Here is a 25,595-nt window from a genome sequence, read left to right on the forward strand (position 1 = left end):
TTGACATATGAAACTGCTAAGGAGAAATGGGCAGAGTCAGGGAGTAGGAGATCTTTGGATGGATGAAGGAGCTGGATGAGCAAAAGTCACAGGAAGCAGTAGGAAATATGTGCAGGGAAATAAAGGATGGGCAAAGCCACAGAGGGTTAATGCTGTATTGGATCAAGTCCTCTGTGTAGAGCATAGATGGTCTTTTAGGACTCTGATTTCATAAGTCAGAATTTCCCACAGAGGATCTGCTTGTGCCTATTACCAAACTGAACAATGCACTGAGCAACAAACCAAGGATGGACTGTTCTTAAACCATTTATGGTGTATTATATTTAAGGGGCAGGGGAATGCAGTACCCAGGGAGGGGGGAAGACAGAAACAAGTACCAAAAGTTCCTTGCTCATATTGGCCTCACATTACATGGAGAAGCATAAAAGTGGGAAGCCTGTTTGCTTTGTACATCTTCTGGCACGTCCCATGGCTTGTTCATTTGTAACTGAACAGATCAGTAAGCTGTAAATATAGCAACAGTGCAACAGAAATCCTCTTGCTTCTTTGTTAAGCACGCCTCATCATCTGGCAAAGAGACAATGGAGATTCGTGAAAAAAGAAATTTCTTTTTTTTTTTTTCAGATAAATTTTTATTAGTTTTACAACAAAAAAGAATAAAATAAAAGATATGCTTGACAAACACAGAATAGAAAAAATAATAGTAACAAAACAACCAAACACACCGTATATACAATAAAATATTATCACCTATCAGATTAACATTGTCATCTCTTTCTGGACTTCCTTCAGCCTGCCCGTAAATCTTCCGCAATAAATCTCTAAGAATACACATTGCCTAGTTTGTATTGCCGTTGAACATTCTTCTACCTCTATTTTCCGTGAGCAATACCTCTTAAACTTTCACAGTGCTTCTCTAAATCCCCTTAACGATATTTGACCTTTACTAATATATTCCAAGTAATCTACATACTTTCCCCAGTCCTCGATAAACTTTTGGTCTCTCAAATGTCTAATCTTTCCCGTTAATCTATCCAAATCCGCGTAGTCTAGTACCTTCGCTCTCCACTCCTCTATTGTTGGCATTTCCTTTTTTTTCCACTTCTGAGCAAGGATTATCCTTGCTGCTGTAACTGCATAGTAAACAAATTTATGGTCTTTCTTTTTTATCTCACTCCCCAACATCCCCAGCAGGAAGATTTCGGGTTTTTTAGCAAACGTATATTTTAACACCTTTTTTAATTCGATGTATACTTCTTCCCAAAATTTTTTCACTCTCCCACACTCCCACCACATGTGGAAGAAAACACCCTCCTTCTCTTCGCATTTCCAACATTTACTGTCTACTTTGTACATTTTAGATAGTTTCACAGGTGTTATATACCACCTGTAGAACATCTTCATAACGTTCTCTTTCACAGTCGTACATGCAGTAAAGTCCAGACCTTCTTTCCACAGGATTTCCCACTCTTCAAACTGTATAGCATGACCCACATCACTAGCCCATCGAATCATCACTGCCTTAACTTCTTCATCTGCCAGGTTCCAATCCAGCAGCATCCTATACATTCTAGATATTGTTTTCACCTCATTATTTATAATTTCTGTCTGGAATTTTGATTCTTTGTCTGCATACCCTCTATCTTTTGTCTCTTTTCTAAACATCTCATTAATTTGGAAGTGGTGTAACCAGTCATAGACATACTGCTTAATCTGCTCATACGGTTTTAGTTTCCATTTACCATCCTCTTTCATTAACAATTGTTCGTAAGTTGCCCAATCACCTTCCATATTAATTTTCTTAATACTCATCACTTCGAGGGGTGAGAGCCAATGGGGAATCTTAGGTTCTAGTATGTTCTTATATCTTTCCCATATTTCAATAAGTGGGCCTCTGAAGATATGGTCTTCAAACCCCTTATGCGCTTTCCTCTTGCCGCACCAAAGGTAGGCATGCCAACCGAACCTGTTGTTGTAACCCTCTAAATCAAGTAATTCCTTGTTCTCTAACTTAACCCAGTCTTTTATCCAGCAGAGGCTTACTGCCTCGTAATAAAGTCGCAAATCCGGTAGGGCAAAACCTCCCCTTTCTCTTCTATCTGTCAGCAATTTATATTTTATGCGGGGTTTTTTGCCCTGCCAGATGAACCTTGATAATACTCTCTGCCATTCTTTAAACGTTCGGTTCCCTTTAATTATGGGAATTGATTGAAATAAGAATAGTACCCTCGGCAATACATTCATCTTAATAGTATTAATCCTTCCCCAAAGGGATAGTTTCAGTCCTCCCCATACTTCCAGGTCTTTTCTTATATCTCTCCACACTGGCTCATAATTATTTTTAAATAAATCTATATTTTTAGGTGTGAGCCAGATACCCAAATATTTCACTTTCTTAACCACCTGTATCTGTGACTGGTTTTGGATTGTTTCTATTGCGTTTTGTTCCATATTCTTTACCATCAACTTTGTTTTTCCTTTATTTAATTTAAAGCCTGCTATTTCTCCGAATTTGTCTATTTCCTTTAAAATTTCTTCTATCGTAGTTATTGGGTCCTCCGTCATTATGACTAGGTCGTCTGCAAATGCTTTGGTCTTGTAGGCATGGTGTCCGATTGTTATTCCTTTAATTCTCTCATTTTGTCTAATAGAATTCAACAGTACTTCCAATACTATTATGAACAGCAGCGGGGAAAGTGGGCATCCTTGTCTCGTGCCTTTCTGTATCTTTATTTCTTCTGTCGCAATATTGTTTATGATCAGTTTAGCCTTTTGTTCTCTATATATTGCGTTCACCCCGTTAAAAAAAAGTCTACCCACTTCCAGATGTTCTAGATTCTTCATCATAAAATCCCACGCCACATTATCAAACGCTTTTTCCGCGTCTACAAACATCATTATCGCCTGCTTGTCAATCTTAACCGATAGGAATTCTAGCATGTTAATTATATTTCTTATATTGTCCCTCATGCTCCTGCCTGGGAGAAACCCGGCTTGATCTTTATGAATAATTTCTACCAATATGGTCTTCAGTCTTTTTGCCAGAACTCCCGCAAAGATTTTGTAGTCCGTGTTTAGCAACGAGATTGGCCTGTAATTTTTAACCTGAGTTAGATCTACGTCCTGTTTCGGAATTAGAGTAATAAACGCCTCTTTCCAGGTCTCCGGAATTTCCCCTTTTCTTAGAACGTTGTTCATTACTTCCTTCAGAGGGTTCAAAAGTACTGATTTCATCTCTTTATAGTAGCTTGCTGTGAACCCATCAGGTCCCGGGGCCTTCCCTCTTTTTAGATCTTTAATTACCTCCTCAATCTCTTCTGTTTCGATTAACTTATTTAGTTGTTGCTTCTTGTCGATTGGGATTTTCTGTACCATTTTATCTTTCAGATATCTCTCTATCTTCCTTAAGTTATTTCTGTCTTTCTTTTTATAAAGGCTTCGGTAATAATCTAAGAACTCTTTCCTAATTTCTTTTGGATCAGTGACCTCTTCTCCCTCTTTTATGATTCTATTTATTGTATTTTGTTCCTTTCTCTTCTTAATTTGCCACGCGAGCCACTTTCCGGATTTATTTGAAAACTCGAAGCTCTTTTGTCTTAAATTTTTAATGTTCCATTCTATTTCTCTATTTAGTATTGCGGCAAATTGAGCTTGCAAAATTTTTATATTTTCTTTTGTTTTCTGACAATTAGGTTTCCGAATTAATTTTTGTTCACTGTCCATAATCTGCCTTAATATTTCCTCTTTGCCTTTTTCTCTGTTCTTATTCTTAATCGAATTCTGTTGGATAAAATATCCTCTTATTACAGCTTTACTGGCATCCCATACTGTATTGATGTTTGTACCTTTGTCTCTATTATCCATGAAATATTCTGATAATTTTTTGTGCGCATTTTCAACAATTCTCTGATCATTTAAAAGATAATCTTTTAATCTCCATCTAAAGGTTCTTCTATCATAACTCTCCATTTCCCATTCAATCGAACTGTGATCGGAGATTATTCTCGGTTTTATTTCAACTTGTTTTACCCTAGGACAAAGTTCGCTTGATATCCAGACCTGATCGATCCGTGACATCGAATTATGTGACTCAGAGTGAAATGTAAATTGTTTATCTAAAGGGTGTCTGAGACGCCAAATATCTATCAGATTACAGTTTTTGACCATTGAGAAGAAAGATTTTGGCAATTTCCCTTCTTTGCTCACCTCTTCTCTGAGTCTGTCCGCTTCTAGGGAGACTACACCATTCATATCTCCCATTAAAATGATTCTCTGGTCCATATATTCCGAAATTTTCTTTTCGAGATATTTAAAGAAGTCGGACTTATTATTATTTGGCGCATAGATCCCAATCACAATCAATTTCTCCCCTTGCCAGCTAATCCGGACCGCAACCATCCTCCCCTCCTCATCTTTAAATATTTGTTTAGCATCGATCTTTTTTTTAATGTACAACACAACACCTCTTTTCTTTTCTCTATCAGAAGACTCAAATTCGTTTCCCAATCTTTTGTTTGTTAGCAATTTTCTGTGTTTTTTAGCCACATGCGTCTCTTGGAGACAGATGATATCCAAATTTTTCTTTTTCAAGAATTGCTCAATTTTATTCCTCTTTTTTTTGTCATTCATTCCATTTATATTCCAGCTCAAAATTCTTAACCCCATAATTCACCTAGCTTTTCTGTCTTTTTCCCTCCTTCCCCACTCCTTTTCTCTCTTTTTCCTTTATTAGTTTTCTGTGTTTTCTTCCTCCTCTTCTTCTTCTTCCTCTTCGTCCGATCCGCTTTCGTTCACTTCTTGTTCGCCTTCGGTTCTTATGTTTTTAGGTGATCCTCCTTCTACTTCTCTTGCTCCACCCTCTTCTGATTTTAGTTCCTTATATTTCCTCAAAAATTTCCCAGTCTCTTCTGAATTTAATATTCTGTGTCTTTTTCCTCTATATTCAAATGAAATTCCCTCGGGGAACTCCCACCTAAATTCAATTCTGTTCTTCTTCAAAGTCTGTGCTAGTGGTTTATAAAAATCTCTTCGTTTAAGTAGCCTAGTTGGGATATCTTTAAAGATGATTATGTAGTTACCTCCTATATTCAATCTTTTTTCCCTATTTCTTTGTAACACCTTATTTCTTATTTCCTTATCCTTAAATGTAATCAGACAATCACCTGTAAATTTTTTTGCTTTTGTTGTTTTGACGCGCATTCTAAATGCACTCTGTACATTTTCGGCCATTTCTTCCACTGATACATCCATCCAGACCGCCAATTCTCTTATCAGTTTTTCCTTAATATTCTCGCCTTGTATCTCAGGGACAGCTCTCAGCCTAAGATTCGTCTCTCTCTGTCGGAGTTCATTCATTGCTATAACATCTTTTATCTCCTCATGTGCTTTGTTTAAATCTGACATTTCAGCTCTTATTCTTTCCTTATCTCGTTTGAGGTCCTTTAATTCCAATCTTGTCCTCTTCGCCCCTTCCTCAACATTTTGCGTTCTTCTAGATATTTCTTTTATCTGACCTTTGAGTTCATTTACTGTTTCCTCAATCTTTTTATCCATATTTCCAATTTTATTGTCTACTTGTTCTAACTTGTGCTCAAAGTTATTTTGGCTCTGTTTAATTTCCACTAGCATTTTCATAATATCTGTCTTGGGGTCTGACTCTTGCTTAGATCCCCTCCTGTCTCCGGGAGTCCCCCCATTCATACCTTTCTTTGCCGTATGTGACATTTTCTACTCGTAAATATTCCCCTTCCCCCTTTTCCGTCTGACAAACTTATACCTCCCACCTCCACAGCTTCCTCTTTAACTGTCAATTCTGGGTAAAGTTAATGTTGTTAATCGCTGCTCAAATGTTTATCAATCTTATAATACTACCCAACAAGATCTTTTTCCCCCCCGGAGCAGTTCCCCCGTCCAATGCGTAGACAGTTCAAATTCTGCTAGATGAGGTGGGGTAAGACAGGACCAAAAAAAAGAAGAAAGGAGAGAAGGGGGTAAAAAGACAAGAGAGGGGAGCAAATGAGTTATAAGTCAATTAGTCTTAGTTTCGCCACTAGGGGTCACCGCATCTTTTCCAAATCGCTCTGTTTCCCAAGGTGTGGCAATATCCTGTTCTCAAAAGCGATCTCTTTTATCCTCTCAACACTCCTGGAGGGCGAATAAAGAAGGGGGGAATTGTATTCGCAGTAAGACCAAAATATATATATATATCTTTCCCCCACCGCGGGAGTGGATGTAGTTGCACTCTTTTCTTTATCTTCCTTTCTTCTTAAACTCTCACTCAGTCCACCACGCTCCGAAGTCTTTAATGGTAATGGAGCCTTCTCTTCCGGTACGTCTTCTCTTTGTCTTTTAAATTCGACAAATTCGACAAAAGAAGGGAGAAGTACTCCTTTCGTCTATTTCTACCTCCGCTTCCTCAAGGACTCTCGGCTGCAACTGTTTATCCCTGGTCTCCCCTTTTCCTCCCACAGTCTTTTGATATTAAGTCTCTAAACAAAGATCACTTAGTAAGGGAGATAGGCAGGGGAAGAAACAAAGTGTCCGCCAAGGCAACTCACTTCACCTTCTCCAGCACTGGAGTCGCGCTGTGTCAAGCTGATTCCGTTTTTAGGCTGAACTCCAATTGTTTCACAGTTCTCCTCCCGACTTCCTTGTTGGTTTTTTCGCAAAAGTTATATTTCTTTGAGTCGGGATTCTTTGTGCGAGAGCGCAGCGCTTTCGCAACAAGCTCGGGGCTTCGCTAAGTGGAGGTCGGCAATGGCTTCCCTCGACCGCTAAGCAGCACCGCCGTACTCTTCGCTCCAATTGGGGCTACCTGACAGCCGAGCCGCTTGCTTTCCGTCGCAACGGGAACCAGATTCTCTGAACACCCTTCAGAGACGTTTTCGGGGGGCCTCCGCGCCCTGAGGCACCCCCTAATCCTCCAAAATAGCCCGGGGTTTCCCTCTCGGTGAAACCCCCGCTTGTAACGCGATCGCGCAGCACCGGAAGTCCCGTGAAAAAAGAAATTTCATTCTGACATTCAGCATTTAAAATGGTAAGTGATTTTTTGTCAGGCAGAACAATTAACATGCAAGCCCTCGAGGCAGAACACCCCCCCCCACAACCTTGGCATAGCAACTCTCAAGCCTCTGACAAGCAGCGCATACCAGGGAGAAGATGCGCAGATGTAGCAGCTAGGGCCATAATCCTGGAGAAATGGAAACTTGGCCTAGACCTGGTCTGCCTTCCATATTCTTAGGCCAATGGAGCTAGAAGAAGTTAGGAAGGTATACAGAAAGTATGGCCCAGGAGGAGGGAAGGGCAGAACTTCCATCTTCAAAGAGAACCAATAGGTCCCTTCTTTTGCTGGACAGGCAAAACAGTCAGTCGACGCAAGGAAGAAATGGGGGCACAAGAGCTCAGTTCTTCTTGGGAGGCTGCAACTCCAGACAGAGGGAAGGTATGCAGGTAGAGAACCAATCTCAGAAAACTGGGGGTCTTGGAGAGGAATCCAGAGCTCCCAAAGGAAAGCAGAACCCTGCACCTAAGAAGAAACCAATGTGAGAATGATTGCTTTCTTGCATTTGCACTTCTTACGTTTCATTTGTTTGTGGAGGCACTACTGGGTAGAGGGCAGGGATGGGCAAATCTGACCATTTTTCTTTCTCATTTGTACAATTTGTCCAACAGTTTGCTACATATTGACAGCACTTTGTTCATCATGAAAACCAAACAGGGCTTTAAGTGTGAATTTTGCCTAATATAAAACAATTTTGTGTGCAAATCTGCACACTATACACATTTTTGCAAAGCACATTTCACATTTTTGTATGTTATTTGCACTAATAGCTGCGTTTCTAAGCCAGGGGAGGGCAGCAGAAGGGTTTCAAACCCTTGGTGAGTTAGGGACTTCCTTTGTGTGTGAACACTGGCTCTGGCAGATTGAGCAGATGAGACCAATAGTGGGTCCAGTGGTCAAGAAGGTGGTTTCTGCACATGCTGCAGAGGGAAGTGCATGGCAGATGGGAAACTCTGATCCTAAACCTCCGCTGCCTTGTGGGACATATTTGGGATAAGAAAAGGCTAAGGAGTAAACTTAAACTACAAATCCAGAGGGGAGCCCTAAGATGTTTGGATGGCATCTTGTACGCCTTCTTCCGGGAACTGCTGCAGCCAAGCTGGTGCCAAACGTATTGCTCTGCTTTCCATATCAGTGAGGCCAAGAGAGGGGTCTTGTCGTCTGGGCTGCCCAAGACCTCCATACACACTGCCCTGACTTGCCTCCCAGAGCAGTGTCGGATTTACGTATAAGCTAAACAAGCTATAGCTTAGGTCCCACTCTCTTGGACCCCCTGGATGTACATTTCCAAAACATAACAATTACTTTGATAAAATACATATTTTGTTATGTGCAAATGGCTGTAGATACCTATAAGGTCCATAAATTACCACATAGCATATATTCAACACAAAAAACAGTGACAATTTGTTGTTGACAAAGGACAGCTGGACATATAAAGGGCCCCATTACCTTCCGTAGCTTAGGGCCTCATCAAACCTAAATCCCAGAGTGGTCACTTTGGTGCTGCTAATACAGCAATTTGACATCAACCCCAGAGACGGATTCCATTCTCTCTCTCTTGAGACAGACATGTAACAACAACAAGAATAAGCTGCATTTTTGTGCACATTTAACCTAAATATCTGCATTTTTTGTACACACTACCTGGCTGGAGAACTGCATTGCAAAATTCAGATAACTGCAAATTTTGACGGGTTTCTATGTTTCACATCACATTTCTTTCGGAAACTGTGAATTCCTTCAGAAAGTTTGCCTTTAAATGCAAATTGATTTGAATTTCTCCTCCTTATCTAGAAAAAGGCTGGTATCTAATCACTGGTACCTAATTTTGGGGATTAGTGTAGGGCCCTGGGTGTCTTTGGGAGCCCCAATACTGCTGCACAAGAGCTGTCAGATGTTTTTCTGCCTCTTAGTCATTTGTCCCCTGTAATGCTTTCAGCAAAATATAGCCAAGTCTGAGCTATATATACAGAAGAAGGAGGGTGATAGCTTTACAAAAATTATCAAAAACATTTTGATGCTACATTTGTATATGAAATCTTTCTGTAGTTGCTTAGATGACATAGCAAAATTCCACTCAATTTACTTATCTAAAAATATATGGTAGTGTGTTGAAAGCCTGTTTTAACCAAAGCAATACATAAAATTTGCCATTTGAAACAAGATACATTCCACTGGGACCATGACTAAGGATGACTTCACATGACCACTTTGTACAATAGCTGATTTCATATAAAATAGTTGATTCGTATAAAAGTAGTTTGAAATGAGCAGATTTTAATGTGCAGTAAAAGCATAGGTTGAGCACCAATGTTAGTTATTCTCAGAGTAATCCCACTGAAATCATTGGGTCTACTCTGAGTATACCTTAATTGCTTATCATCTGAAATCAATATTTTAATTATTTCTTATATTAATATATGCAGTTTTTCATAATGTAAAAGCAGAAAAGTAGCTAATCTTACTAATACTGACTCCACTTTATGTAGCTGGTAGACTGTAATGGATCCGAGCTGGCATATATTGTTTCCTTCTTAAAAGTGTTTCTAGCTTCTTGCCATGAAGCCATAGTTAGGATTAGTATTGTACTGGCAGGCTCAGGTGGAGGAGGAAGAAATTGGAGGAGGGAGCTGAATGGTAGGAGCTTGAGTTGGAGGAGGGAGGATCTACTCTTTCTGTCCTGACTTCAGCTGCTTTGGAAGGGGGATCCGAGAGCCTCAGTCAGGACTAGGGAGGGCTTTGATCAGCTGAAGTAGGAGGCTAAACAAGACACAGCAGTGACTGAACAGGAGTCTGAAGGTGAGGGTATGGCCTTGTCACTTAGAACCATACGCCATCTTTGCAGATGGGAGCAGAGCCACGCATCCTGATCAAGCAGGCACTTCATCTACAAAAACTTGGCAAGATGGGTGGGGAAACTCCTTGGGACATCTTCATTGCTTCCATCTAGTTCTGAATTTCTTGCCCTGCTCTTGAGCTCCTGAATCGTGACTCCTGAGCACTGTGTTTGCTGCTGAGCCCATGCTGCTACTTGCCTGAACAAAGAGTTCTTTCTTACTTATGAGTAAGGTCCTTTGCCTGTGTGCTTTGAATGGAAACCAGGACACTTCTGTTCAGAATATGAAACCCAGGATTGAGTCCCTTCTTCTTGGGGAACAGTGTAGGTAGTGGAATAGGGCAGATGAAATCAAATACTTTTCATAATTAACCCAAGTGTTTTGACATACTGTGATTATAAAAGGAAAAACAGTTTTATTTTGCTTGCCAAATGTCCTTGTTCAACACTAGTAATTTGAGAGCAGTACTCATGATGAACAGGATGAACTAAGGCCATGCTCATACAAACTAAAAGAAAACAGGATCAATATTAAAGGGTGATTTAGAACAAGTAACACTTCAGAGCAGTGTTTCTCAAGAGTGGGTTTTGTGCCACTTTTAGGTAGGCCTCAGTGCCTTGTCCCCTAACTGTACTGCCTTGTCCCCTAACTGTACTGTAGCTTTTTGGCTGAACTAATGCCAGCAGCAGCAGTTTGTTGCCTGCTGAGTAAAGGTGGCCAGGAGACAGAGAAGGTGGGGTTTTTTTGCGGGGTGGGTGGGTGCTTCTCTTATTGGAGGGGAAAGGACCGGGAGAGTAGTTGAAAGAAATTAAAAAGTGTAGTTAAAAATTAATATAAAAAATTAAAATATTAATAAACTGGAAATAGAAAGGATGGGGATAATAGAGGAAAACTGTTACAAGGGGAAGAAAGGAACGTAAAAGACCAAGGGAGGAGGAGCGATATAAACTGGCAGGTCTTTTGGGGGGAAGGAATAAGTTATAAGTTGAGTGTGAATGGAGAATTGGTAAAAATTACAGGAGATGGGTAAAAAATACTTTGAACGGACACCTGGGATTTGGAAGGGGGAAATGTGAAAGGAAAGGCCTTCTCCATTTAGAGTCTCTGAATCAACAATTTATGCCTAAAATGGGGGTGGGAGCCTGAGTCATAATAGCTCTAGAGAAATGTCTGTACTTTGAGGAAAGTTACAGATAGGTAGCCGTGTTGGTCTGCCATAGTCAAAATAAAAAAATTCCTTCCAGTAGCACCTTAAAGACCAACTAAGTTAGTTCTTGGTATGAGCTTTCGTGTGCATGCATACGAAAGCTCATACCAAGAACTAACTTACCGGTAGTTGGTCTTTAAGGTGCTACTGGAAGGAATTTTTTTATTTTGACTTTGAGGAAAGCTGAGCTATGGAACTCTGTGTCACAAGGAAAATGTTACAGCTGAAAAAAACCAAAAACCAGAAACACAATTTCCAAAAATGGATTAGATAGCAGTAAAAAGTGCTGCCAAGAATTGCCAGTTGATTATGCCGAACTCAGCTTACACCTGCCACCCTTTTGTGACTGGTGGACCTTACTAACTTGTAGCCATGTCAGGTATATGCTGGAGGCAGAAGGTTTGAGAACCGCTGCTTTAGAACAATATGTTGAATAGGTGCTATTGATGAAACTCAGTGTCTATGTTAACTGACTAGCTAACGTCATTTGTATACCAGCCAATAAACAATGTTCTCTGAGTGATTAACAATAAAAGATAAAAACCATAAAACCAAACAGAACCCTGAAAACCAAACATTATAAAATCCCAGCAGAAAACTACATAAATGAGACCACCACCAGCAGCAGCAAGTAGAAGCAGATAAAAACTCTGAAAGTCTTAAATTGATATTTAAAATGCTTGGGAAAATAGGTTTTCACCTGGTAATGAAAATGCTATATACCTCGGTTTACGAACCTAATCCGTTCCGGAAGTCTGTTCTTAAACTAAAACCATTCTTAAACTGAGGTGTGCTTTCCCTAATGAGGCCTCCCACTGCCGGTGCCTCTCCACCATTCAGATTCTGTTCTTAGACCGAGGTAAAGTTTGCAAAGCGGGACACTACTTCTGGTTTTGCAGAGTTCATAAACCGAATAGTTCGTAAACAGGGCTGTTATTAAACTGAGGTACCACTGTAGTAGGTGCAAGGCAAACCTATCTGGAGGGGGTGTTCTATTGTTATGGTTCCATCACTGAAAAGGTTCCATCAACTTCCTGCTGTATATCATTTGCTGAGGACGCCTGTGGAAGGGTCTCTGATGAAGACCTTAGGGTCTTGGTAAGGTCAGATAACTGGAAGAGCATGTTTAAGAGCATTCCCAGTTAAAGAGGTTAAGAGTGTTATATATGGGAATGGGTAAGTTAGGGAGAGACAGACAATTTTACTTGTGTATAACCAGTGCCATTTTTCTAGACAAAGAGGTGCCAGAACTCACCATGAGACCTCCCTCGTTTTCTTAGAATGGCAATAGCGCCATCTGAGAGGTGCCAGAATTGAGTTCTGGTGAGTTCCAGCTGAAATAAACTCTGTGTATAGTTATAAAGGTTGAATGCCTTTATAACTCCCACAAAATTGGTTTGGATCCAGATGTACAAGAGAACCCCCCAGCAACAGGGTTTACTGCCCCCCCTTTCCCTTCACGCCCCCAGCTGAGGTTCAGGGGATCCTCCATAATGGCATAGAATAAGGTGGCTTATAGTGGGTGAAGGAAGTTCACATATAACATGGGGAAACACCTTTGGTGAACCTTCCACTTGTCTGGATCCCAGCCATTATAAATGTAAAAAAGCATGGATAGGAAGTATCTAATAGAAAAGTGAAATATTAGGGGGAATGACCAGTGCTAAATGTAGGTTGTGTAGTTGGGTTCATTTATTGGTGCTTTTTTCATTGAGATGTTTCTCCTTTGTTAGCAATACATGCTAAAGGCTTATTCATAATCACTAGCTGATTTAAATTTTTGTTTTCTTGTCAGGGCATTTAAGGGACTAGCAGGGTGACACTGCAAAGATTGCTGGAGGCTCTGGCATCTATAACTGTCTGTCAGTGGTGGAGAGAAGTATTCTGAGCATTGGGAAGTATCTGGAATGCAAGGATGTGATGCGTCTTTAGAACACAGAAATGTTGCTTCTGTCATAACCCAACCTCTTCGGCAGAAGAGCTAAAAAGAATATCTTGTAGTTTCTCTATACTCCCTGTATGTAACATTCAGGACACCTCCATTTCCTTTCTGCTACTTCAGTTCTTATTGACTAGCTGCTAAGCCATTCCCAATGAAACTTAACCTTTAACCAGTTGGTGTCTGATGGAATCGGATTGTTCTATTCATGGACATAGCCAAGGTGGGGGCCAGGTGCTCCTAAATCAATAGAAATCAATACAAATCTGAGCTTCTACCTGCCCCCCACAAGCCTTCCCCCTAAAAAAATCCTGGCTATGCCCATGGTTCTAATTACAACAGATTTTGTGTATAAACTTGAAAATGGAGATTTGCAATTCCATAGTTCCATAAATGTACAGTTGGCTCTGTAAATAAACCTAGCTCATGCTTATTCAATAATTTATTTTATTCTTATTTGTCATTTTAGACCCATTTTATTATGCTTAGAGGAGGGGCTACCGTGTGTTTGATGTTAGGAATTACAAAACATACATATTCGGCATAGAACATGTACAATGCTAAAAATTACTTAATCTTAAAATGATTGTGTAAAGTTCATATAACTGGCACATTCTTACATAACAGATTTGTTTTCCTGAACCAGCTTTCCATGGCAGGGGTACCCAACCTGTGGTCTGCAAGCTCCAGGTATTCTATGGCATATCCATATCAAATATTCCTATTGATTTTTATTTTTATTGTTTCTTTTATTTCCCATATTGTATTTTATTGCATTACAATTTGTATTCTATGGAATGCAAATTTTAATATAATTAAATACAAAATAAGAAATTAAAGGATCACTAACATTACAATTAAAAACACAGCACATAAGTCAATTGCATCTGCAGAAGTAAGCTGTAAAGTTAAGGCTGCCATCTGAAGCACACTCAGAAGTGCTAGTAAAATTAGTATCAGGCTGTAACTCATCTACAAAGCAAATGTAATCTGTGCAAGATGTTGTAGTATTCAAATGAATGTTTTAGCTTATTAGGCAATGGAAATTACAATTTTAAAATGTTTTGACTGAAGGCAAATTTTAGGAATGGCAAAGTTATGTAAAATCATAATAAAACCAACGTTGGACTTTGTTGTTTCTTCTTCTTAAATTCCTAAATATATAAGTAAACCAACACCTTAGGAATACGGTAATATCCATAGCTCTATTATTTTTCTCCTATCTGCTTTGACAATTTGATTTCAATAATTGAATAATTGACAAAAACATGTAATGGAAAGATTGTGCATTCTCAAGAAATGAGCAAAATTATTTAGTTGTAATGTTGGATAATAATGAATGCCTTATTCTTAGTACTTAGAGGAACACTGAAGTATGTAGAACTGTTATTTCCAGCTACAAATATGTTTTGCACATCTAGTGTCTGAAAATGTAACACAGTTAAACAAATAAACTGAGCAAATTATACATTTAGTTTGAACTGGATACTTGATAGTTTTCCTGGAATGTGTAGCTGAAGACACTATTTTGATCGGGGTATACATGTCATAGCAGTTATGTTGTAAATCTGATCAATTCAATTATTCTTTGGAAAAAAGTAGGAAAAAGAAGCAAACAATTTTGCAGATTTCAGGTAGATATGTGTCAGGAGGAGACAATAAGATTTTAAGACAAAGAACTGCATACCATTTTTAAAGTCATCCAATCATTTTAGTTTCTTCAAATTATTCAAATAATGTATAGGAGATACCTGTGCATGTGAATAAGTGACATGCAAGCTCTCTGTTTTATAAACATTTGTAAATAACCACGTCTGCACAGTTTTACTAATGCCAGCATTAGATTCCAGGAGGCATGTTAAATGATGCTATTTACCAACATGACAAACGATTATGGAGACAAAAAACTGCCCTCTTGGTAAGTTTGGGTAGCCTCCCGTTCTTTATCACAGCTGACTGAATAAGGAAAATAAATGGAAAGGCTTTCCAACGAGACCCTGTGTGTATTTCTACTGAGTGCCAGTGCCCACTGCACAATTTTAAACAGAGCACCAATTACTGAATGAGAAAACAGATGAAATATCTCGTTTTCAAAACGGTTGCAGACATATAACGCAAAGGCAACCTAATGCAATAACAGATCCACCCCCCCCCCGCCCCTCAGTAAGGAAAACTTCAGGACTGAAATCAGGTTCATTTGCTTTGAATGTACCATAACAGATAAAAAAGAATTCTAACAGTTATCTTCCAGTCATTTATAGAACGCTGTCCTTTTTTCATTTCAAAATGTCTCTTTTGTCCGTATATACCAGTAAGGATCCAGAAATCAAATAGATGAAACCTTACAACTAAGATCGGACCAGTTTTAATGAATACCAAATTGTATTATTGTTTCTTCTTCTTCTTCTTCTTCTTCTTCTTCTTCTTCTTCTTCTTCTTCTTCTTCTTCCTCACAGAAACTAAGTGATCATTGGGATGAGGAAATGGGGCAACTATTCTCATCAAAGGAATGGGGGATGTAAACCGGTACCACGTGAAGATCGGTGCCTCTCTTCCTTTGCCACAGGCTTTGGCACCGTTTGTGGGCGAGGTTCTTGCCTTAACTTCGGGCACCGTTGACTTCTGCGAACGCGATCGGCTTCGCGATTGGTTTGCTCCCGACGAGCCTCCTTTTAAAGCACCGCTCCGCAAAAGAGTCGGCGAACGTTTTCACGGGGAGCCGTGGGCTCCCTCAGAGAGGCTTGCCAGGTAATGGCCGTTTGCGTCCCACCCGCGCCCTTCCAGGGTAGCCCTCTCCTAGCGCCCCTCTGGGCGAGAGAGCCGGAGGAAGAAGGAAGGGAGCGGGAGCCAGGCTTCTCAGTCCCCTTTCCTCTCCCGTTGGTGCTGAAACGGGAGCTTGGGCGCGCGAACGAAACCTACAGTTGCCAGCCCAGGCAGCGAAGCCAGAATTGCGTGGCGAGCGGCTCCCCCTGGACAAGCTGCGCCCCGAGAGACTGAGCGCTCAGGTGAGGAAGAAGGACGCCGGCTGGGCCAGCCCCCTTCTTCCCTCGCAGTCACGTTGTGGGCAGGGCGCGTGGCCGCCTCTGGGACCCCCTCAGCCACGAGCAGCGAACCAGGCACGTGTTCCCAAGTTGGGAAACGAGAAGGAGCGCAGGTGCCTTCAGCGCGTGGCCTTGTTTCTCGTCGCGGGCGGCAAGTTCGGCGCCAGACTCTCTTCAGGGCAGAGTCCCGAAAAGCGCGCCCCTCACCAGTGCAGCATGTGTGCCTCCGAAGCCCGTTTGGTTCGAGGCGGCTTCCCGCCAAGACAGTGTGCGCACGAAGGCAGCCTCAGCCTGAATGCCTGTGGGGACGTGCAGAGCGCTTCCCGCCCCTCACAGGCCGAAGTTGTCGTTGGGAGCTCGCTGGAAGCCCCTTCCCTTCCCAAACTGGACACCGAGCTCATGTCTTTTTAGAAACTGAGCGCTGAAGTCAAACGCTCGTGGGCTTCCCATTGGGCTGTAGTGGGCCTTTGGGTCGGACCCAGCCGGGCTCTACTTAATACGCTCTTCAATCCTGTGAAGGGGAACTCTGGGTGTTTGTGAACTTGGAAGCGCTGAGAGGGCGCAGAGGCGGCTGAGGGGCAAATCCCTTCGCTTCCCGCGCTTTCTTCAGGAGGCCAGTCCGCTGCTTGCTTTGGCTTCGCTGCGGGGAGGTGAGCAGGGAGGCGGCTCTGAGGCACCAGGCTCCGCCAGTGGGCGGTTTTTCTGGCGGCGAGCCGGGGTTGGAAATTGGAAGCAGCACTGCAGTGAACTATTTTTTTCCACGCTCCTCGCTCTGCCTTTTTTTACAGGCGGAAAGAAATGTTTGCATTGCTGAGAAGGAACCCGAGGAAAGGGGTGGATTGTGTGTATTTGCGCGCGCGCGCAAGGTTTGAGGTGGTGCGGGTCGCCAGCAGACTCCTCGTTCTCCTCAAAGGGGAAAAAGCAAGATATTAAGAAGATTCTTCACGGCGGATCCTAAACCCGAGGAAGGCGGCCGGCCACCCTTCGCGTGAAGGGAAAGGTAGAGTGAGGTCCCCTCGCCTGCCTCTGCTTCCCTCCTCGCCGCCCCGCCGTGTGACTCTCGGCAAAAGTCCTGCCTCAAACTCGCGCGGAAAGGGCAGGAACGGAGCTCGACGGCCAACCCGGAGAAGGCGCGCTTAGCCCGCCCCCAGACCCCCCCCCGGCTGCAGGGGCGGGAGGAGAAAACCCGGGCTCCAATCCTAGCCTGCTCCACTCCCTCGGCCAGGAGAGGGGCGGAGGCGGCGGGGGGCTTCCTTCCCCGGGAAGGGACCGGGCTGCTTGCGCCCGCACTCGCATCCTCGCAAGGAGCCGCGGGGACAGGCTCCTGCAGCCTCTGCTCCAACCCAGCAGCAGCAGCAGCAGCAGCTCCTCCAGTCCCCTCCGTTCCCTCCCCTTCTCCTTCCTTCCACTCCTTGCCGCCACCTCCGTTCCTCCCCTCCTCGCCTCCCTTCCACCTCCCCAGTCCCCGCGGGAGGGAAGGAGAGGGGAAAGCAAGCACGGCGTCGGCAGGAGATGTGGGAGCAGCAGCAGCAGCAGCAGCTGCCTTGATTGCCTTCCCCGGCAGCGGCGGAAGCAGGAGGCGGCGGCGGCGGCGGCAGCGGCTCTGCCTCCCTTTTTCCATCCTGCTCCCATTTCCCAAGAAGGCGCCGCCGGGCAGCGTCGTCATCGGCAGCAGCGGTCGCCTCCCGGCTCCTCGCTTCTTTGCTCGGCTTTTTCTCGCTTGTGGTCCTGTAATCGGGTAGCTACAGGAGGAGGAGGAGGAGGAAGAAGAAGAAGAGCGGCCGCCCGTGGCGACGGCCCCAGAGGCAGGAGCCGGGCTTGCAGGCAGCGGCAGCAACAAAGAAGCGCCGTCTCCACTTTCTCCCCGTTCTCCGCTTCGCTCTTGTTAGGGCCAGACATGGAAGATGGATCTTCTTCGGGCAGCTGTTTTAGGCGGTTTACCGAGTGTTTCCTGAGCGCAAGTAGGTGGCTTCGCGTTTTGTTCTCCGGCTGATTGCTTTTAAGGGCGAGGGCGAGGGGGTCTGGATGCGGGAGCGCCCCCCCCGTATGTGTGTGTGTAAAAGAGACGGGGGGGGTGCTTCCAGGGAAACTTGGTCTCAGGCGCCGCTCTTTTTAGAAATAAAGCACTGCTGCCCCTGCGATGCGAGGGTGGTACCTATCTATTGATGTGGAATGGGGTAAGAAAAGGAGGAGGAACAATTGCTCGTCAGAAGATAGTGCGAGAAATAAATGGGTTTAAATTCCAGGAAGGTAGAGTGAGATCAAACCACCACCAGAAGCAGTGTGCTCACTGTAAATGGATTAGCGAGGGAGGACGCTTCCTACAGGAAAGTGAAATCTTCCTTCAAGAAAGTGAAATCGTCTTCCTTGGATACTTTCTGTTCAAGACTGCATAGCCGTCAGTTGAAGATGCTTTAAACATGGGATGTCCTGTTTCAGAGCAAGTTTGCTTATTAACGCTGTGGCAAGTCTTTACTAGGGCATGCTGAAAGCAGCACAATAGATTTCAGAATTTTTCTTGTTGGAAACATTACAAGAAGAAGGAAAGCACACCAGAGTACAAATGCCAGAGAATAGTTGGTTACGGGAAGGAATAATGAAAAAAGAAACAATCATTTGTTACTTTCTGTTGCATTAACTTTCCCCCTTTTGTTCTCTGATTGACATTTCAGTAGAATTGAACACATTTGTGATGTGGTGGTAAATTATTTATTTTTTAAGTTATTTCCACAGTGTCCTTCACCAAAAATAGTCACAGGTCAGTTTACAAAAAATAACGTACTCTAAAACAATAAACAATAAACATGATAGTAATTTACATAATTACATGAATAGCATAATTAAAAACACCATAAGAATTCTTTAACCCATCAGCCACTAAAAAGGTGGGTTTTACTTGGCACCTGAAAAAAAACATCATAGTTGGGATGAAGTGCACCTCAGTGGGGTGGTCATTCCACAGATGTGGAGCCACCACTGAAAAGGCTCTTCCATGGGTCCCATCACTACACTTCTTTTAATGCAGGAACTTGAATGGCATGGAACCTGAAGTAGACAAATGATGTGGAATAGTCATTTGACCAAGATTTATTAGGACTTAGGACAGTCGTAGGTCTTGGAAGTTAACAAATGAAAAATGGATGAACATGGAATAATATTAACCTGCCACATACTAGCAGAGACATATAAAAACAAAATTTGTGTTCTACCATTTAACACATAATAAATCTTCATTCTTGAGTAATTGGGGTAGTGTATAGTTTCTATTTCTATGGCAACCTGATTCAAAAGTATATTGGTAATTGTGGTGAAAACAGAATTAGGGGGTTGTCATCGCTTCACATTAATACAGCACAGGTGCATGATCTGTTGAATGATCGTCTCATTGTGAAGATGTTGATACTTCATCTTCATTATTGGACCCATAACGTATCTCCCATTTATTTATAGTGACTAGATGGCTATTTAGATAGATCTCCCCAAGTTTATATGGAACACAACTTCCCTTACAAACTTCCCATTTTAATGTTTATTTATTTGTAATTGGGAAATCTGTACAGGTGTTCGCTGACCACTTTAGGGAAAATGTAAATGGGATTATTAGTTTGCTTCTGCCCTCTCAGGCTCTTTGAGTGTGAAACACACTGGAAGGGTGGCAAATAGTTGCATATTTTAAGAAAAAGTTTTTTGGGGAAAAACCCTGACAGTAGAGCTACCATAAAATGTGATGGGCGGTGGAGTGGGGACTTGTGATTAAAATCATAGGCAGTTTTGAGGGAAGAAGAGCACATGGTGTGACAAAATAGATGAATTAACAAGGTTGTAAAGGGTCCCAGATGCATTTGGCTGAAAAGCCACGAATGGCCACCACTTCTTGCTTTCCCACCTCCCTTCACCACCTTGGAAGTGCTTTGCATGAGGGTTAAAAGGAATGTGTAACTTGAAATGAGTTTCAGGGCCATACTGGGCTATCAGGATTGGGTTATTCCGGATGCAAGTTTATGTGTGAATAACCCTTTCTCCCATGTTTCCTTCAACTGCTTTTTAAAGCTATTTTCCTCCTATGAGAGGATTGGAAGTTACCCACTGCAGGAGAAAAACCTGTTAAAAAGGGGAAGAAGTTGGGAGAAATGTGAGTAAAGGAAAAATTCGGCCTCCCTGTTTCAGTTTCTCCTACCCCACAGCTTTGTAGGGATTCAGCACGATAACTTGTGCTGGGTCACAAGGCGTTCTGGCTAATTTGAACCTTTCCTTTTTGCTTCCAAGTATTTGCTTACTTGTGGGGGTTGTGATAACTCTGCAACCATTGGTATATTTTCTACACTGTATCTACACTGTGTCTCTTACTACACTTCTTTTTTCTTTTTTAATGCTTCATGTAATAGCAAACGTTAACATTATAAATACATTCACTATATTCAAATTAACTTTTATATGGAATTATGTTCCTTTAATTCTGTGCTTATAGGTTTATGTTAAATGTGTAATAGATCACTTTAAATAGGTAAAATAATATTTAAACCCTTTTACAAAATCTGTATAAGTAAAATAGATAATTGATTCTAGTCATTTATTAGCAGTGAAAAAGTGTAAAATAATTCCAACTTAAACATTTATTTCACTTTGCCAACTGGGGAATCATGTTCGTTGTCCATCTTTTAACTTTACTAAATCTGAAAGTTGCTGAATCATTTTCTTTCAGTGAGAATTTTATCAGGTTGCCATTTCATAGCTGACAACATCTTGGTTGCTCTTAATAACTAAAGGAATATGATTTGGTTGAGATATCCCAATAATACTTGGATGGAATTTAATAGTACAGAATAACTTTTCACATTCTACATATCTCACCTCCGGCATACATGCATGTAATCAACACTTTCTTTTACATGTCCAACATCTGTTAACAGGATAGATTTTAGCTAAATGCTTCAAGTGTTAGGTACCAGCAACAAAACCATCTTGAAATAATTTATTATAGTTTGTTTAGTTGCAGTTTGCCTCCTCTTATTCTAATACTAAGTCATTAAGTAATATATACATGTGTACAAATAACAATAATACTTGTCATTCTTTAAAGAACAAAATGCTGAATAATGTTGTGAGACTGGGGGATTTGGACAGGAGAAGATACGTGGAACCAGAAATGTAGCTGGAGACTCTTTTAGCAGTTTTGTTAGGGAGATTTCTGGATTATATATGCTGATAATTCACATTTTCCTTTTATTCATATGTTTCCCCTGTGTCCCCATCAGCTAAAGATGTCTGTACATACGGGACAGCCTGATGTTTTCAAGTGGTATACAGAGGAAGAGGCAGATATTTGAGGTTTGGGCTCTGTAAGCACGTGGGTGGGTTGTCTGTTGGAGTGTTTAAGGTCTACCTCTATATGTGTCGCTGTTTACCTGCAGATAAACTCAAATGTTATAGAACACCACACACCTCAACTGACTTCCTTCCAAAATAGACTAAGTCTGGGTGAGGTCTGGGCCCCTGGAATGCACCACCGTCCAGAGAAGCGTGGAGATTGTAGCAATACATTTTAAGTCGAATAATTGTCTTCTGCCACTGTTGTTTTTGCATTGTTGATGTGTTTTTCTGATTGTTTTATTTCATTTTAGATCTGTTGTGAACCCCAGGAGCTCAGCTGTAGGGTGGGCTAGAAATGAAAGAAACAAATGTGTAGATGCAATTTTACCAGTGTCCCCTTTTCACATGCACACATCAAATAATTTGGTGCTTTTCATAAAAACTGAGCAGAATCTTCAGATGCCTCTTTGAGATTATAGTTTTTTGTAATGTTGGAAACATCCCATTTCCTGATTTCTTCTTCTGAAAGACAGTCTGATTAAAGAGATCCCAACTTTCCCATAATATTCCTTGCTTGTATTTAAATAGATATTTTCCCTTAACCTAACCACTACCATACCTCCCTGCTTTTTATATTAACTATAAGGTAAACATATCTTCCTTAGACACTGTACTAATTTGTTTTGGTAAACTGGTGAGGGTTAGTTTAGTGCTCAAGATACATTACTTTCAGTGACAGAGCATGTGAAAATGAGTGATGTAGCTATGCTCTTAAAATTGCAACATTTTAAGATGTTGTTGCACAGTTTTACTTCTGTTGTGCCACGCTGAGCAAACTATTGATGGTTGTCTTCCCAACAGAGTCACTGTTTTGAAAATGTCTCTTATTTCCTGTGGGCAGCGCATTTGGAACTGCTGATACTAGATGCTCTACAGACAAGGTTCTCACATAATGTTTAACCATAGTTTAATGCTATGTGGACAAGCTGCAGTGAGTCCTATTATTATTATTTATTAGTTTTATATACCACTCTTCATCATAAGCTCTCAGGGTGGTTCACAGAATAAAATACAGGATAAAAAGAAGTAAATAAGTAAATCCAAACAGTAAAACAATAACCCCCCTTTCCACAGATACATTTAAAAGGCCATAGCAGTGGTTTTCAATCAGTGTGCCGTGGCACCCTTGGGTGCCTTGAAAGATGGTCAGGGTGCCGCGGGCAACACTGGCTTCTATTCCTCTTTCCTGCCGTGCTCTGATGCCCTCTCGTGTCTCTGCCTCCCAAAGGCTTGCACAGCCATTTGTTGCAGCAGCCCTGGCTACAAGCTCCACAGACAAATGATGCCTCTGGGGCTGGCCAGGGTGTGCTGGTTGCCAGGAGCTTAGGTGGCCTCAGAGTAAGCAAGCAGGCAGGCAACCAGTTCACCAGACCTTGCTGTTGGGAATGGATGGACAAGTGGTCAAGGGAGCTGTGGACTCAAAAAAGTTGAAAACCTCTGAGCTATAGAATATTAATAAGCCAGAGGCCTGGTTGAAGAGGAATGTTTTTGCCTGGTGCCTAAAAAAAGAAGATACCAAGCAAACCTCCCTGGGAAGAGCATTCCACAAATTGGGGGGGGGCACTAAAGAGAAGGTCCGTTATTGTGTTGCCACCCTCTGGAACTCATGTGGAGGTGCACGGAGAAGGGCCTCATATGATGAAGACAGAGTTCAGGATCGGGAGAGGCAGTCCTTCACGTATTGCGGTCCTAAATTTGGCTTGTTATCAACTAACCATTACTTATCACACAACTTGCTTCTTGAGTTATTTTGCTGTCCAGATGGTCTGTGTAAAATGCCCAGTTTCCATTCTTCTTCTGAAAATTAAATCTCTGAGTTAAAACTTGCATAATATAAAATACTGTTAAGTAAAGTAAAGGTAAAGGGACCCCTGACCATTAGGTCCAGTCGTGGCCGACTCTGGGGTTGCGGCGCTCATCTCGCTTTACTGGCCAAGGGTGCTGGCGTACAGCTTCCGGGTCATGTGGCCAGCATGACTAAGCCGCTTTTGGCGAACCAGAGCAGCGCACGGAAACGCTGTTTACCTTCCCGCCGGAGCGGTACCTATTTATCTACTTGCACTTTGACGTGCTTCTGAACTGCTAGGTTGGCAGGAGCAGGGACTGAGCAACGGGAGCTCACCCCGTCACGGGGATTTGAACTGCCAACCTTCTGATCAGCAAGCCCTAGGCTCTGTGGTTTAACCCACAGCGCCACCCTCGTCCCTAAAGTACTGTTAAATTAAGGCAAACTTGACTGTATTTACAATAACATTAAAAGATTTCAAGCGAGTTCCATAAACATTTCTGTGTGATTGGCACATGCTCCTTTAAATGTTGTTAAAACAATAGAGTTAAATTTGACACATAGAAGCCATTTCTTTATGAAACATTTATGGAAATCCTAGGAACTGGATTATTGTCAAGCAATGATTAACTGCATAGATGTTGAAGCACACTAATTTTCAAAAGATGGCTTTCCCCCCGGGAATTAAATGCCATTTAACTCTTCCCACATGATTTAATGATGATCTTGCTTTTTAAATAAGGTCGGCATTTACAAAGACAGAAAGAGTGTTTCACTTGTTTTATTCATTTTTAATTTAGGGCATGTGCAGAAGAAGTCCACCCTGGTATTGACTCCATGCTGTTTCAGTATTTCAAGGTGCTGCTGTTTTCTTGTCTAGCAGTGCAAGCAAGGCTGTCCCTGGGGACTCTGGGGTCCAAGGCAAATCACGCTAGTCCTGCTTAGGTATTTGCCGGAGCACAGGTGGGCTTAAAACTGGTGGCAGGAAAGGGGCATATGGGCATGTACCACTTCAAGGTCTGCAGGATTCATTTTAGACCGTCATGTGTTTTTAACTGAAACTTTGCCTTATCAGGTTTTTGGTTGCAAATAGATTTCTAAGCCTGTTCAGTTGAATCCACTTAGAAACCATTCCATGCTATAATCCATGCTAAACACAAGGTGGTCTCAAATAGAGCCCATATTCCTGGAATCAAGGGTAGGACTTGTGTGCACATCCATTCCCTGTTCACAGTTTTAAGCCCAACCATGTTCAGGACCCCCAAAGTGCAGGCCTGGGGTGCGGGGTGGAGGCTCCTGATCTGCCCCTTCCCAGGGATGATTCCTAATGGCAAACTGTTCAGTTGCAGTGCCTGGCAGATTTTACCTTTGCATACTGACATATGAGAAAAAAGTGGTGCAACGTGTCACTTAGATTCAATCTAGCGTTTGTCTGATTTCTGCTGATTCTTTGTCCTCCTGTCCTGTCCTCAAATGTTGCAGCCTTTCAGGGTCCACAGGTAACTGCAACACGAAGGAGAAGGTTGGATGTCACCGTTCCACAAGCCATACTCTGCTCACGATGCTTAAGAGTCCGAGTAATAAAAAATGAAGATGTATCAGCAAATAACTTGCAAAGTATTTAGAGCAAATAAGTGCACACAGATCATTTCATTTATTTATTTAAAATTTTACTTAAAGTGTGTCACTTTTCTGTACATGTTCGGAAAACTGTTTCTGTTTTATTAATAGTGACATCGTGCTTGTAATCTTCATTTGTATTCACTTTGACTTCCAGATGCTTCAAAATTGTTCATGCATGTTATTAAACCAAAAACAAAGACTATAGTTCTGTGCACAGAAATTTGTTCAAAATCCTATTGAAATGTTGGAATTGTGAATTTCCTGGTGTTTCAAGCCTGTGCACACTTACATGGGTGTAAGTCCCACTGATTTCAATGTGACTTCTGGAAAATATTGCATTAAACCAGGCTTAATAGGACTTTTAATGTATGCTGGATTCTAGATAAAGCATATAATCTGCTAATAGTCCCTGCACACACACTCCCCCCCTTCAAAACAGCATTTTTTCTTAGAACGCTCTCCATACTTTTGTACATTGTGTACAAAACATTCTTATGTTTATTTCAAAATGCCAATTTAAACAAATAAGTATAATTTAGACTTTTGTACTCCCTCTGCTGGTTGCTGAACTGTAAACAATCCAACCCAATCCTATTCTTATCTACTTTTTCTGATCCGCTTCTGGAATTGCATGATCCTTCAGAATGGTGTGGCTGCTGATGCTATTTGTGTTGATATCAGAGCAGAAATGTTTTTCCACTTGGACAAGTTGCTTTATGGATCCAATAG

General features: G+C 41.9%; 1 protein-coding gene and 1 long non-coding RNA gene across 2 annotated transcripts in view; both read left to right on the forward strand.

Annotated features, from left to right (window-relative positions):
* Positions 1–14,174, forward strand: part of LOC309528132 — a 112,079-nt gene extending 97,905 nt beyond the window's left edge. The window contains exon 3 of the long non-coding RNA XR_014217552.1: positions 12,903–14,174. This is a non-coding gene — a long non-coding RNA (uncharacterized lncRNA). The remainder of the gene's footprint in view (positions 1–12,902) is intronic.
* A 3,566-nt stretch (positions 14,175–17,740) lies between these two features.
* The window catches only part of LOC309528115 (cAMP and cAMP-inhibited cGMP 3',5'-cyclic phosphodiesterase 10A-like), a 114,176-nt gene continuing 106,321 nt past the window's right edge, over positions 17,741–25,595 (forward strand). Inside the window, exon 1 of the mRNA XM_082215376.1 lies at positions 17,741–18,048. Within this exon, the coding sequence (XP_082071502.1) occupies positions 17,985–18,048 (64 nt within the window). The 5' untranslated portion in view covers positions 17,741–17,984. The remainder of the gene's footprint in view (positions 18,049–25,595) is intronic.

Source organism: Podarcis vaucheri, assembly GCF_965113315.1.
Source record: "Podarcis vaucheri genome assembly, chromosome: 3".
Lineage (NCBI taxonomy): Eukaryota > Metazoa > Chordata > Lepidosauria > Squamata > Lacertidae > Podarcis > Podarcis vaucheri.